The sequence below is a fragment of the Rhinatrema bivittatum genome, chromosome 3, assembly GCF_901001135.1.
Source record: "Rhinatrema bivittatum chromosome 3, aRhiBiv1.1, whole genome shotgun sequence".
Taxonomy (NCBI): domain Eukaryota; kingdom Metazoa; phylum Chordata; class Amphibia; order Gymnophiona; family Rhinatrematidae; genus Rhinatrema; species Rhinatrema bivittatum.
In genome coordinates, this window is record NC_042617.1 from 260,791,961 (window position 1) to 260,804,122 (window position 12,162).

At 41.9% G+C, this 12,162-nt stretch overlaps 1 protein-coding gene across 3 annotated transcripts in view; it reads right to left on the reverse strand.

The window, feature by feature from the left end:
- The window catches only part of ECHDC1 (ethylmalonyl-CoA decarboxylase 1), a 48,578-nt gene that overhangs the window by 15,324 nt on the left and 21,092 nt on the right, over positions 1 to 12,162 (reverse strand). For all 3 annotated transcript variants that reach the window (XM_029594534.1, XM_029594535.1, XM_029594533.1), the window contains one exon: positions 1,379 to 1,431. In XM_029594534.1, coding sequence (XP_029450394.1) covers positions 1,379 to 1,431 — 53 coding nt within the window. The remainder of the gene's footprint in view (positions 1 to 1,378; positions 1,432 to 12,162) is intronic.

The window sequence follows — 12,162 nt, forward strand, 5'->3', positions numbered from 1 at the left end:
ATCTCTTCATTTTGGTTGATTATGTTATTATGAGCCTTAATATTAACCTGAAATCTTCAGTGTATACCAGGGAGTAGGCAGCTCTGGTCCTGGAGTGCCAAAAACCGGTTGGGTTTTCACAATATCCACAATGACTAATGCAGGAGATAAATGTGCAAACAATCCAGTGCAGGCAACTATACATATTCACAATGTCTAATTTAGGATTTTGTTGCCCCTGGGCACTGTTGGTTCTGTTGCCCCTGTCACTCCTCCCCCCAAGATTGGATAACGAGGAGCAGAAAGTCTAAGGCCTAGCCCCACTGCTTCCTGCACCAGCTCAGGGGTAGATTCTGTGGCAAAAATAGAAAATGCTGAAGAACGTTGGCAAACATTTTCATTTTGTACATTACATAATAAAAATAATATAGCTTTCCAATCTTGTCTGTATAATTTATTTATTTGATTTATATTCTGCTTTTCGGCACCTCAAAACGGATTACATTCAGGCACTGTGGTTATTTCTCTGTCCCTAGAGGGATTATAATCTAAGGGGGCCATTTACTAAAGGTTTTCTCCCATGTTTTGTCTATGGGAAAAATGCTTAGAAAATAACACTGTAAATTTGTATCTGAGGCAACAGAGGGTAAAATGACTTGTCCAAGGTCACAAGTCCTAGTATAGGGAGGAGATCTCAGGGATGACAGGAACAGCAATGAGAAGAGGCAAGGAAAAGGACCAGGAATGGGGTGAGGAAAAGGTGAGAGGACCAGGAATGGGAGAGGGCTTATAAGAAGGAAAGAGGTCATGGGAGATGGGGGAAGCTTAAGGATGGGGATAGAGGTTCTAGGCTTGAGGGTATAGGAGGGGTTGGGAAGTGGGTTCCAGGGTCTAGAAGAGAGAGGTAAGAAAGAAGGAAGGTTACAGGATCTGGGGTCATAATCTGAGATCAAGAGAGAGAGGATCTGAATTGCAGTGGGGAGGAGCCAGGTGTCCCTACCATGATCTTGTTCTCCTCCCACCCACTTGGAGACACACAAGCACACACACACACCCCTTTGCTATGTCTACTCCAGGCTCACCCTCTCTCCTCCTGTTCCCTGCAGGCTGCCTGGGAAGGGAGGGGCTGGATTAGGGAGAAGAAGACGACTGTTCTCTGGTGAATGAAATTCAGCACAGTTGAAAGGCAGAAAATCTTCAACCACCCTGCTGCCCCCAGACTTTTGCCACCCTAGGTACAGGCCTAGTGTGCTTACTGACAAATCTAGGCCTGCATATTCATTGTGGATGTCCTGAAAATCAGACCTCTCTGCCACTTCAGGACTGGAGTTGCCTGCCACTGGTAGGCACCATGCACACACGTCTTGCCCTTCCTAGGATGGCAGAAGGGAAACAGTACCTCTTGAGTCTCGTTAATGTGTTCTGCATAAACATGCACATCTTCAGCCCTTCCTATACATGCAAAGGAGAGAAAGGACAAACCTTATTCATTCAAATATTTAGCAAGGAGACCATGGGGAAAGGTTTCTGTAGGGGAAATCTATTAGCCAATATGCCTTAACATGCTTCATTGTTTACTAAGAAAAATACAACTCTTAAGGGATCTTAAGTATTAACCTGTATTATCCACCGATTTTGACTAAGAATGTACACATTAATGAGATCCAGGATGCAGCGGCATTAAAATGGCCATATTATAGATAAGTATCCCCTTGTTAACCAGCCCAAACAGAAAGGGCCAGATAGCATAGGGAGTCTCCAAAAGAAGTGGCCTTTAGGCACAAATATCCCACCTCACCAACCTGAGAAACGTGATGGCCTCTATGTCCTCATACACCCAATTATTCCCAAAGGCAGAAGACGGCTCCAACCATTCTTGGGCTCCTCCCCCAAGCTGAGCTGGCAGGAGGCAAGCCCTTTACCTCTTTCTGATGTCCTCTCACCGCTGACTGGCACCACACATGGTGCATGCAACATACCGTTCAAAGTTTGAAGTGCCATTATACAGCACCATTTGGAGGCAGGAGACCAAGATTGTCCAAGTGCAAGGTGTTGCATATAGGGAAAAATAACCCTTGCTGTAGTTACACGATGTTAGGTTCCATATTAGGAGCTACCACCCAGAAAAAAGATCTAGGCATCATAGTGGATAATACTTTAAAATTGTCGGCTCAGTGTGCTGCAGCAGTCAAAAAAGCAAATAGAATGTTAGGAATTATTAGGAAGTGAATGGTTAATAAAACAGAAAATGTCATAATTCCTCTGTATTGCTCCATGGTAAGGCTGCACCTTGAATACTGTGCACAATTCTGGTTGCTGCATCTCAAAAAAGATATAGTTCCTCTATGAGGAAAGGCTGAAGAGGTTAGGGCTGTTCAGCTTGGAGAAGAGATGGCTGAGGGGGGATATGATAGAGGTCTTTAAGATCCTGAGAGGTCTTGAACGAGTAGATGTGAATTGGTTATTTACACTTTCGAATAATAGAAGGGCTAGGGGGCACTCCATGAAGTTAGCAAGTAGCACATTTAAGACTAATCGGAGAAAATTATTTTTCACTCAACGCACAATAAAGCTCTGGAATTTGTTGCCAGAGGATGTGGTTAGTGCAGTTATTGTAGCTGGTTTCAAAAAAGGTTTGGATAAGTTCTTGGAGGAGAAGTCCATTAACTTCTATTAATCAATAGTAATAAAGTGTGCTATGCTGTGCACACATGTTAGCATATGGGTTGTGGCACATTTTTTGTGCACAAACTTTACTCATGATTTAACAATTTTTAACATTTTTGCACAAAATAAATGTGCATGTAAAACTGTGCAAAGATGATATTATTACTATTTGGATTTATTACCCTCCCTTCTAATAAGAAATTCACTTAAGGCAGGAAACAACAGAAACATAGAAATGATGGCAGAAAAGGACCAAACGGTCCATCCAGTCTGCCCTGCAAGCTTATGGTAGTATCTGCTGCGCCGTGTAGGTTATCCCCATGCTTATCAGTTTCCTAGACCGTAAAAGTCAGGGCCCTCGTTGGTTGATGTTGGAATCCAATTCCCTGTTATGCCTTGCCGTTGAAGCAGAGAACAATGTTGGAGTTACATCAAAATATCAGGCTTATTGGTTAAGGGTAGTAACCTCCGCACCAGCAAGTTACCCCCATGCGCTCTTTTCATTTCCATTCTCTAGCCTTTAGGGATGCACAGTGTTTATTCCATGCCTCTTTAAATTCTTTCACAGTTTTCATCTTCACCACTTCCTCTGGAAGGGCATTCCAAGCATCCACCACCTTCTCCATGAAGAAATATTTCCTGACAATGGTTCTGAGTCGTCTTCCCTGGAGTTTCATTTTGTGACCCCTAGTTCTACTGAAAAAGGTTTGTCGAATGTGCATCACTAAAACCTTTCAGGTATCTGAAGGTCTGTATCATCTCTCTCCTGCACCTCCTCTCTCTTCCAGGGTATACATATTCAGATCCTTCAGCCTCTCCTCATAGGTCTTCTCATGCAGACCGCATCTATTGCAGATTTTGGTTACTCTTTTCTAGACCGCCTCCATTCTTTCTTTGTCCCTCTTGAGATATGGACTCCAGAATTGAAATAGTGCTCCAAGTGAGGCCTCACCAAGACCTGTACAAGGGCATTATCACCTTTTTTTTTCTTACTGGTTATTCCTCTTTCTATGTAGCCCAGCATTCTTCTGGCTTTAGCTATCACTTTGTCACATTGCTTTGCCATCGTCAGATCTCCAGACACTATCACACCAAAGTCCCTCTCTTGGTCCATGCACATCAATTTTTCACTCCCCATCACATACAACTCTTTTGGATTACCATACCCCAGATGCATGACTTTGCACTTCTTGGCACTGAATCCCAGCTGCCAAATCTTCGACCACACTTCTAGCTTTCTTAAATCCCTTTTCATTCTCTCTACTCCTTCAGGCATGCCCGCTCTATTGCAGATCTTAGTATCATCCGCAAATAGACAAATTTTACCTTCCATCACTTCCGCAATATCACTCACAAATATACTGAATAGAACTGGTCCCAAAACCAAATGCTGTACCACTCCACTTAACAAGGTTTTCTCTTCAGAGTAGGTTCCATTTAAGCTTACACTCTGTCTCCTATTAGTAAACCAGTTTGTAATCCACACCTCCACCTTGGCACTCATTCTCAAGCTTCTCATTTTATTCACAAGCCTCCTGTGTAGAACCATATCAAAAGCTTTGCTGAAATCCAAGTAGATCACATTGAACACTCTTCCTCAATCCAATTCTCTAATCACCCAATCAAAAAAAAGCAATCAGTTATTTGGATGGACTATGTGACTTGCTTGCCTAGCGATGTGGCTGCCCTGCTACCCAATTTAGAAGAAAAACTGCACATGGCTGGGTCGGCAAAGCCTTCTCTTAACAACACTAACTAGCGTTTTCGAGCACTGAATGAGATTATTCTGGGTTGGGCCCCTGGCTATTACGTCTGTGTCCATGAACGGGATACGCGTGCTGACTGGAAGGGGACTATCTGAATTAATGTATATCTTTGCTGTTATTGCTCGTCTTTCTTACTATTTCTCTCATTATATGCTTCTTTCCAGACGCCTACGAGGCCTTTACCATGGTGTATGTATAGATTACCTGACTCTTTAGGGTACACAATGTCTCAATGGGCTCCTAGTAGGGGGGGATCCTGTCCTGAGGGAAAGGGGGGGGAGGGTTTACTTCTGTTAGGATGGGGGGGAAGGTTTAGTTTAGTTAAGTTTGGCTAGGGAAGGTCTTTAGATTTGGGATAGGGGAAGGGTTGGTGGATTTAAACAACAAAACCTATATCTCTTAGCCTGGGTCTCTTCATAAGAATGTTGGTAGAATTTCTTAGCTTGTTTTGAAGACTGGTGTTTTATATCTACTGTATGATGTACTACTGTTGTGCTGACTCCATGGTTAAGAATAAAAAACATTTCCAACAAAAAGCAATCAGATTTGTCTGACAGGACCTTCTCCTGGTGAATCCATGCTGCCTCAGGTCCAGCAACCCACCAATTTGTAGATAGTTCACTATCCTTTCCTTCAGAAGAGGCTAACCGGTCTGTAATTTCTAGCCTACTCTCTACTACCACCTTTGTGAAGTTGGACCACCACCACTCTTCTCCAATCTTGCAGCACCACTCCCGTTTCCAGGGATCTATTGAACAGATCCTTCAGCGGGCCAACCAGCACATCTCTGAGCTCTCTCAGTATGCTGGGTGTATCTCATCCAGCCCCATGGCCTTGTCTACTTTCACTTTGCCTAGCTCCTCCTATACATTCTCTTCTGTAAATTGAGTTTCATCTACTCCATGCCCATCTATGATCTTATTAATCAGCAACAATTCTTCTCCAGGGTCTTCTTTAGTGAATACCGAATTGAAGTATTTGTTTAATATTTTTGCCATTTCTTTGTCACTCTCTACACATTGCTCCTTGTCACCTTTCAATTTCACCATATCACTTCTGACCTCCTTTCTTTCACTGATATATCTGAAAAATGTCGCCTCTCCTCATTTTACTTCTTTGGCAAGCCTTTCTTCCACTGGACATTTTGTTTTCCTTATTTCTTTCTTCTTCTCCTTCAGTTTTGACAGACATTGTTCCCTTTGTTCTTTTTTTTTTTTTTGGAGGGGGGGGGGATCCTTTATACTTCTTGAATATTGTTCTTTTTGCCTTTATATAATTTTAGTCACCTCCTTAGAGAACCAGATCGGTTTCTTTTAACTCTTACTCTTGTTTACTTTTCTAACATATAGATTTGTTGCCTTTGTAATAGCTCCTTTTAATTTGGCCCACTGTTGTTTCGCCTCACCCATTTTCTCCCAGTCTTCCAGTTCTTCCTCCAGATACGTCCCCATTTTGACAGTCAGTATTTTTGAAATTCAAAACTCAGGTGTTTGTGTGACTTCTTTGTATCCTATTCGCAAAATCAAACCAACATCTGATGATCACTGGTGCTCATGTGAGCCCCTACCCAAACATCAGACATTACCACCATTAGTGAGCACCAGATCGAGTATTACATCCTCCCTCGTGGGTTCCATTACCCTTTGTCTGAGCAGAGCCCCTTGAAGGGCATCAACTCTCTTTCTACTTCTCGCAGATTCCGCAGAATGGATGCGCCAATCCACATCCAACAAATTAAAATCTCCAACAAGCAACACTTCGCCCTTCTTTCCCACCATTTAGATATCTTCAATGAGTTCACTGTCCAGTTCTTCTGTTTGAGTCAGTGGCCTGTAGATCACACCAATAAAAATGGAAGCACCATCTTCTTTTTTCGGACAGCCCACAATGCTTTTTTTTTCCCTATCCCACATCCCTTGCAATTCAGTTGCTTGGATATTGTTTTTGACATAAGGAGCTACTCTCCCCCTTTTCTGTCCTCTCTTAGCAAGTTATAGCCTGGAATGGCTGTATCCCGATCATGAGAATCAGTGAATCAGATCTCCATAACAGCAACAATGTCCAAGTCCACCTCCACTATTAGGGCCTGCAGGTCTGGGATTTTGTTGCCCAGACTTCGAGCATTTGTAGTTATGGCTTTCCAACTGCTCTTCACATTCACCTTTTCTGCTTTTTTTGAACTGATTGATTTCACTTCCTCTTCCCTCTTCCTGTTCTGCTAGGGGGTGACATGCCAAACTCACTGGCCACCTTCTGCCACCCCCACTCCCTAGTTTAAATGCCTGATAATGTATGTATATTAGAATGGCAGCATATAGTCGTCAAAGATCAGTAGCAGCTTAACAATTCTAGTCTGAAGAAGGAGCACAGTGAGGACTAAACTTGAAATAGATCAGCAATAATGATTAAACTTAAAATAAACAACTTCTCAGCAAAATAATGTTGTAGCAACACATTCAAAGAACTTAAAAGTGATGTAAAGCTGTTTATCGTTTGCTCTTGCATGCAAAGCCTATGTTAATAATGGCATTAGCTATTACTCCCCAGTACATATTTAGCATATTAAAGCCCAGAAGGCTTAACACAATTTTTCTTTTTTTATAATTTGAGATTTTATTGACCAATTCAACCAATACAGATAATCACAGCAAACCACTGATGCCTGTGCATAGAGTCAACAAATACAATTTTAGATATAACTTCCCCAAACCCCCTTCTTCCCAAACATAATGACTCATATAGTGAATTCTCCCCAATTAACAGTGCTCTAAAATACCTGGAAACATGTTTTGTGTATAACTTCTTGACTGTGATATGCTTCCGTTACATGCCTCCTAAGACCTGGAAACATGACTTGTGTTTAATTTTCCTCTGTTATTTGCTCTTCGTTTAATCATCCTTACTTGTTTCATAATTCAATTCTTATGCCTCTCCTCTATTCTATATGCTTTTTTTGTTCGCATCTCCCAGTTTCCTGTGCCCTTGTTTTTTGTAACTGATTCGTTCTACTTTGTTACCCCTGTTCTATGTAAACCGGCATGATGTCTCTGATGAACGTTGGTAAAGAAAACCTTAAATAAATAAATAAATAAATAAATACATAATTATTTATTTATTACAGGCCACTGACTCAGAGAATGTGAAGAAACCTGTGAGGGACTCGGTTAGACCATTAGATGACTGCGGGGTTAAAGGGGCTCTTAGGGACGGTAAGGCCATCGCAGAAAGACTAAATAAATTCTTTGCTTCCGTGTTTACTAATGAGGATGTTGGGGAGATACCAGTTCTGGAGATGGTTTTCAGCGGTGACGAGTCAAATGAACTGAACGAAATCACTGTGAACCTGGAAGATGTAGTAGGCCAGATTGACAAATTAAAGAGTAGCAAATCACCTGGACCGGATGGTATGCATCCTAGGATACTGAAGGAACTCAAAAATGAAATTTCTGATCTATTAGTTAAAATTTGTAACCTATCATTAAAATCATCCATTGTACCTGAAGACTGGAGGGTGGCTAATGTAACCCCAATATTTAAAAAAGGCTCCAGGGACAATCCGGGTAACTATAGACCAATGAGCCTGACTTCAGTGCCGGGAAAAATAGTGGAAACTATTCTCAAGATCAAAATTGTACAGCATATAGAAAGACATGATTTAATGGAACACAGTCAACATGGATTTACCCAAGGGAAGTCTTGCCTAACAAATCTTCATTTTTTTGATGGGGTTAATAAACACGTGGATAAAGGTGAACCGGTAGATGCAGTGTATTTAGATTTTCAGAAGGCGTTTGACTAAGTCCCTCATGAGAGGCTTCTACGAAAACTAAAAAGTCATGGAATAGGAGGCGATGTCCTTTTGTGGATTATAAACTGGTTAAAAGACAGGAAACAGAGAGTAAGATTAAATGATCCTTTTTCTCAGTGGACAAGGGTAAACAGTGGAGTGCTTCAGGGATCTGTACCTGGACTGGTGCTTTTCAATAGATATATATATATATATAAATGAGCTGGAAAGGAATACGACAAGTGAGGTTATCAAATTTGTGGATGATACAAAACTATTCAAAGTAGTTAAATCACAAGCAGACTGTGATACATTACAGGAGGACCTTGCAAGACTGGAAGATTGGGCATCCAAATGGCAGATGAAATTTAATGTGGACAAGTGCAAGGTGTTGCATATAGGGAAAAATAATCATTGCTGTAGTTACATGATGTTAGGTTCCATATTAGGAGCTACCACCCAGGAAAAAGATCTAGGAATCATAGTGGATAATACTTTAAAATTGTCAGCTCAGTGTGCTGCAGCAGTCAAATAAGCAAACAGAAAGTTAGGAATTATTAGGAAGGGAATGGTTAGTAGAATGGAAAATGTCATAATGCCTCTGTATCGCTCCATGGTTAGACCGCACCTTGAATACTGTGTACAATTCTGGTCGCCGCATCTCAAAAAAGATATAGTTGCGATGGAGGAGGTACAGAGAAGGGCAACCAAAATGATAAAGGGGATGGAACAGCTCCCCTATGAGGAAAGGCTGAAGAGGTTAGGGCTGTTCAGCTTGGAGAAGAGATGGCTGAGGGGGGATATGATAGAGGTGTTTAAGATCACGAGAGGTCTTGAACGAGTAGATGTGACTCGGTTATTTATACTTTCGAATAATAGAAGGACTAGGGGGCATTCCATGAAGTTAGCAAGTAGCACATTTAAGACTAATTGGAAAAAATTATTTTTCACTCAACGCACAATAAAGCTCTGGAATTTGTTGCCAGAGGATGTGGTTAGTGCAGTTAATGTAGCTAGGTTCAAAAAAGGTTTGGATAAGTTCTTGGAGAAGTCCATTAAAGGCTATTAATAAAGTTTACTTAGGGAATAGCCACTGCTATTAATTGCATCAGTAGCATGGGATCTTCTTAGTGTTTGGGTAATTGCCAGGTTCTTGTTGTCTGGTTTGGCCTCCGTTGGAAACAGGATGCTGGGCTTGATGGACCCTTGGTCTGACCCAGCATGGCATTTTCTTATGTTCTATATCAAGTCCTAATTAAATAAGATAAAATAGAATGAGGATAAGAAGAAAAGCTTGTATTCATGCCAAATACTTCTTCTTCCATCCCTTATAGAGGTCCCATATCTGGTCAAATTTATGTAAAGCATCTCCTTTATGTGCAGTGAGTCTACCCAAATGATAGACCTGCTCAAGATGAGTACATACAGAAGACACAGATGGAACTTGAACCTTTCTCCAAAGCCTCACCAGGTCACATTTGGCATCAATAAGCACTTGTCCAGCCAATAAAGCAGCACTGGAATCCAAACGTGGGAAGGGAATGTTTAATAAGAGCGCTGGTTCCTTAGACACAGTAGTCTACTCTAAGGAACCATCTTGCTGGATCAAATTTATTATCATGTCCCAATATGCAGACACCTTCGCACACACTCATCATATGTGGAAGAAGGTACCAGCAAGACCACATATGGGCCAGCAGTCTCCTGCTAATATCAGATAAAATGTATGCCAGCGATCGGGTGTAAAAAAGAAATGATATAAAATTTTATAACTGTTCTCAACTATAGCTGAGAAAACATAGCTCTTTCCCATGTATAAAAAGACATGTATCCCATTATGTCCCTTCCAACCTTTTCCCTAAATCCTGCTCCAAAGTGATGATATATATGGGTTTTGAGGTTAGCTCTACATTCAACAAAGTATGTAACTTTGAGATGGACTTGGTGAGCATATCAGCTTTTTCACAATAGGCCTCAAATAAAGTTTTCTTTATTTTGTTTTATAAAATGTAGTAATTGAATATACGAAAAGTAATCTCTCTCTGAGAGGAAAAACCCATCCCGCAGGGACACAATCAGCAATACCCACTTCCCATCACATACTTGTTCCAATCTAGTCAAACCCATATGTTTTCATTGTATACATGACCTGTTAGAGGTGCCCGGTTGGAACTCTTTATTATGATGAAAAGATGTACAAAAACAGTACTTCCTTTCTCCTGCTTCCACTTGGCCCACACCTTCAAAGTCAAAGTAGAAAAGAAAGATATCCTCTCCACTGTGTCTAACGCAATTTTTTTTTAATACTAGAAATTTAACTCCTAGGGCAGAGGTGGAGTAAAGCAAGTTTTCTCACCATAAACAATGTTCTCTTTAGACAGTAGAATGAATTAGCCATGACACATGGGCGACATCATCCAACAGCACAGAACGGACCAGTCTCTCTTAGCTCATAGAGTATTTGCTCTTCTAGGCATGCATGGGAATTCCTGTATGGGCATTGCCTCGTGAGCCCCAGTTACCTAGGAAGTTGACTCTCCAGGAAGGTGGGTGAGTATTTAGCATGGCAAATTCATCCTGCTGCCTGTGGAGAACATCATTAATCGTAAGCAAACTTGCTTTCTCTGTCGACAAGCAGGGCTGAATTAGCCATGACACACGGGAGACCCAAGTTGAGGATGGTGATAGCATTTATTGAATAAGCAACCCAGACCTTATCGTGAAGAATAAACTACTGCATGACAGGCAACACAAAACTGCTTATCCAAATTTACTGTCACTTCTTGATAGATTGTCCAGACAGTAATGAGATGTGAAAGTGTGCACTGATGACCAAGTTGCAGTTTGCAAATGTCTTCAATAGGCACTGCTCACAGATGAGCCCTTGATGCAGCCATGGCTCTCGTTTGATGAGTCTTGATAGAGTCTAAAATCTGGAGGCCTGCTGGGGGTATAACAATGTGCAGTACCATCTGTTAGCCAATTGGACAACTGTGGCAAGATGTCTTCATACTCTGAGGTCCAATTGGCTAGCAGATGTCATTGTTCGTTTGGCAACTGCTATATCCAGATGGTTAGGATCATAAGAGTTAAATAGTTGAGAGATCCAATGATGTGACTGAGTTTTTTTTCCTGTAGTAAACCAATGCTCTCTACAGTTTGAGGAATGAAGAGCCTTTTCACCTTCATGAATGTGGCCTTGGGAAGAACATGGGTGACATGATGGCTTGATTTATATGAAAAGTTGACACTACCTTTGGTAGAAACTTTGGGTGGGGCAGATCATCACTATATTGTGGAATAATTGCATATAAAGGAGAGTAATTAATCAAAGCCTGAAGCTCACTGACTCTTCTGACAGACATGATTGCAACAAGGAATAATATTTCCATATAAGAAATCTGAAAGGAGACGACTCCAGTGGCTCAAAACGTGGCTTCATAAGTTGTGCTATAACCATGTTAAGATCCCTCAGAACATGTGGTTTGACCACTGGGGGTTTAGTATATCATAAGCCTTTTGTGATGTAGTGCAGCGCTGCCGGAGGCAGGAATGGATAAGATACCATATGGCGGCTAGTAATACTAGAGCCAGCCAGCAGGAGGAGCAGGTGAAGGTGAGAACTACAAATCCCAGGTTCCTAGAACCACCACCTGACCTGTAGGGAGAGCCTGGAGGTGAGCAGGTGTCAGACTCTGACACTAATGAGTCACACAGGTGAGCCTGGGGAGCTAGAGGAAGAGGGCGTGCCTAGGTAGCGGCAGTGGCCAGAAAAAGCCAGTGCCAGGAAGCAAGAGGGGAGAAGGAAATGGAGGTAGGTTCCGGGGGAGAGGAATCCTCCAGCTGTCTCAGGGGCACAGCCTAGCCTGAAAAGGGAAACGGATAACCTGTACCCTAAGGGAAGTTAGGGCAGGGGTGTTTGCGGGTGAACTGGAGAGCTGGGGGGCTCAAACAGTACCTTTA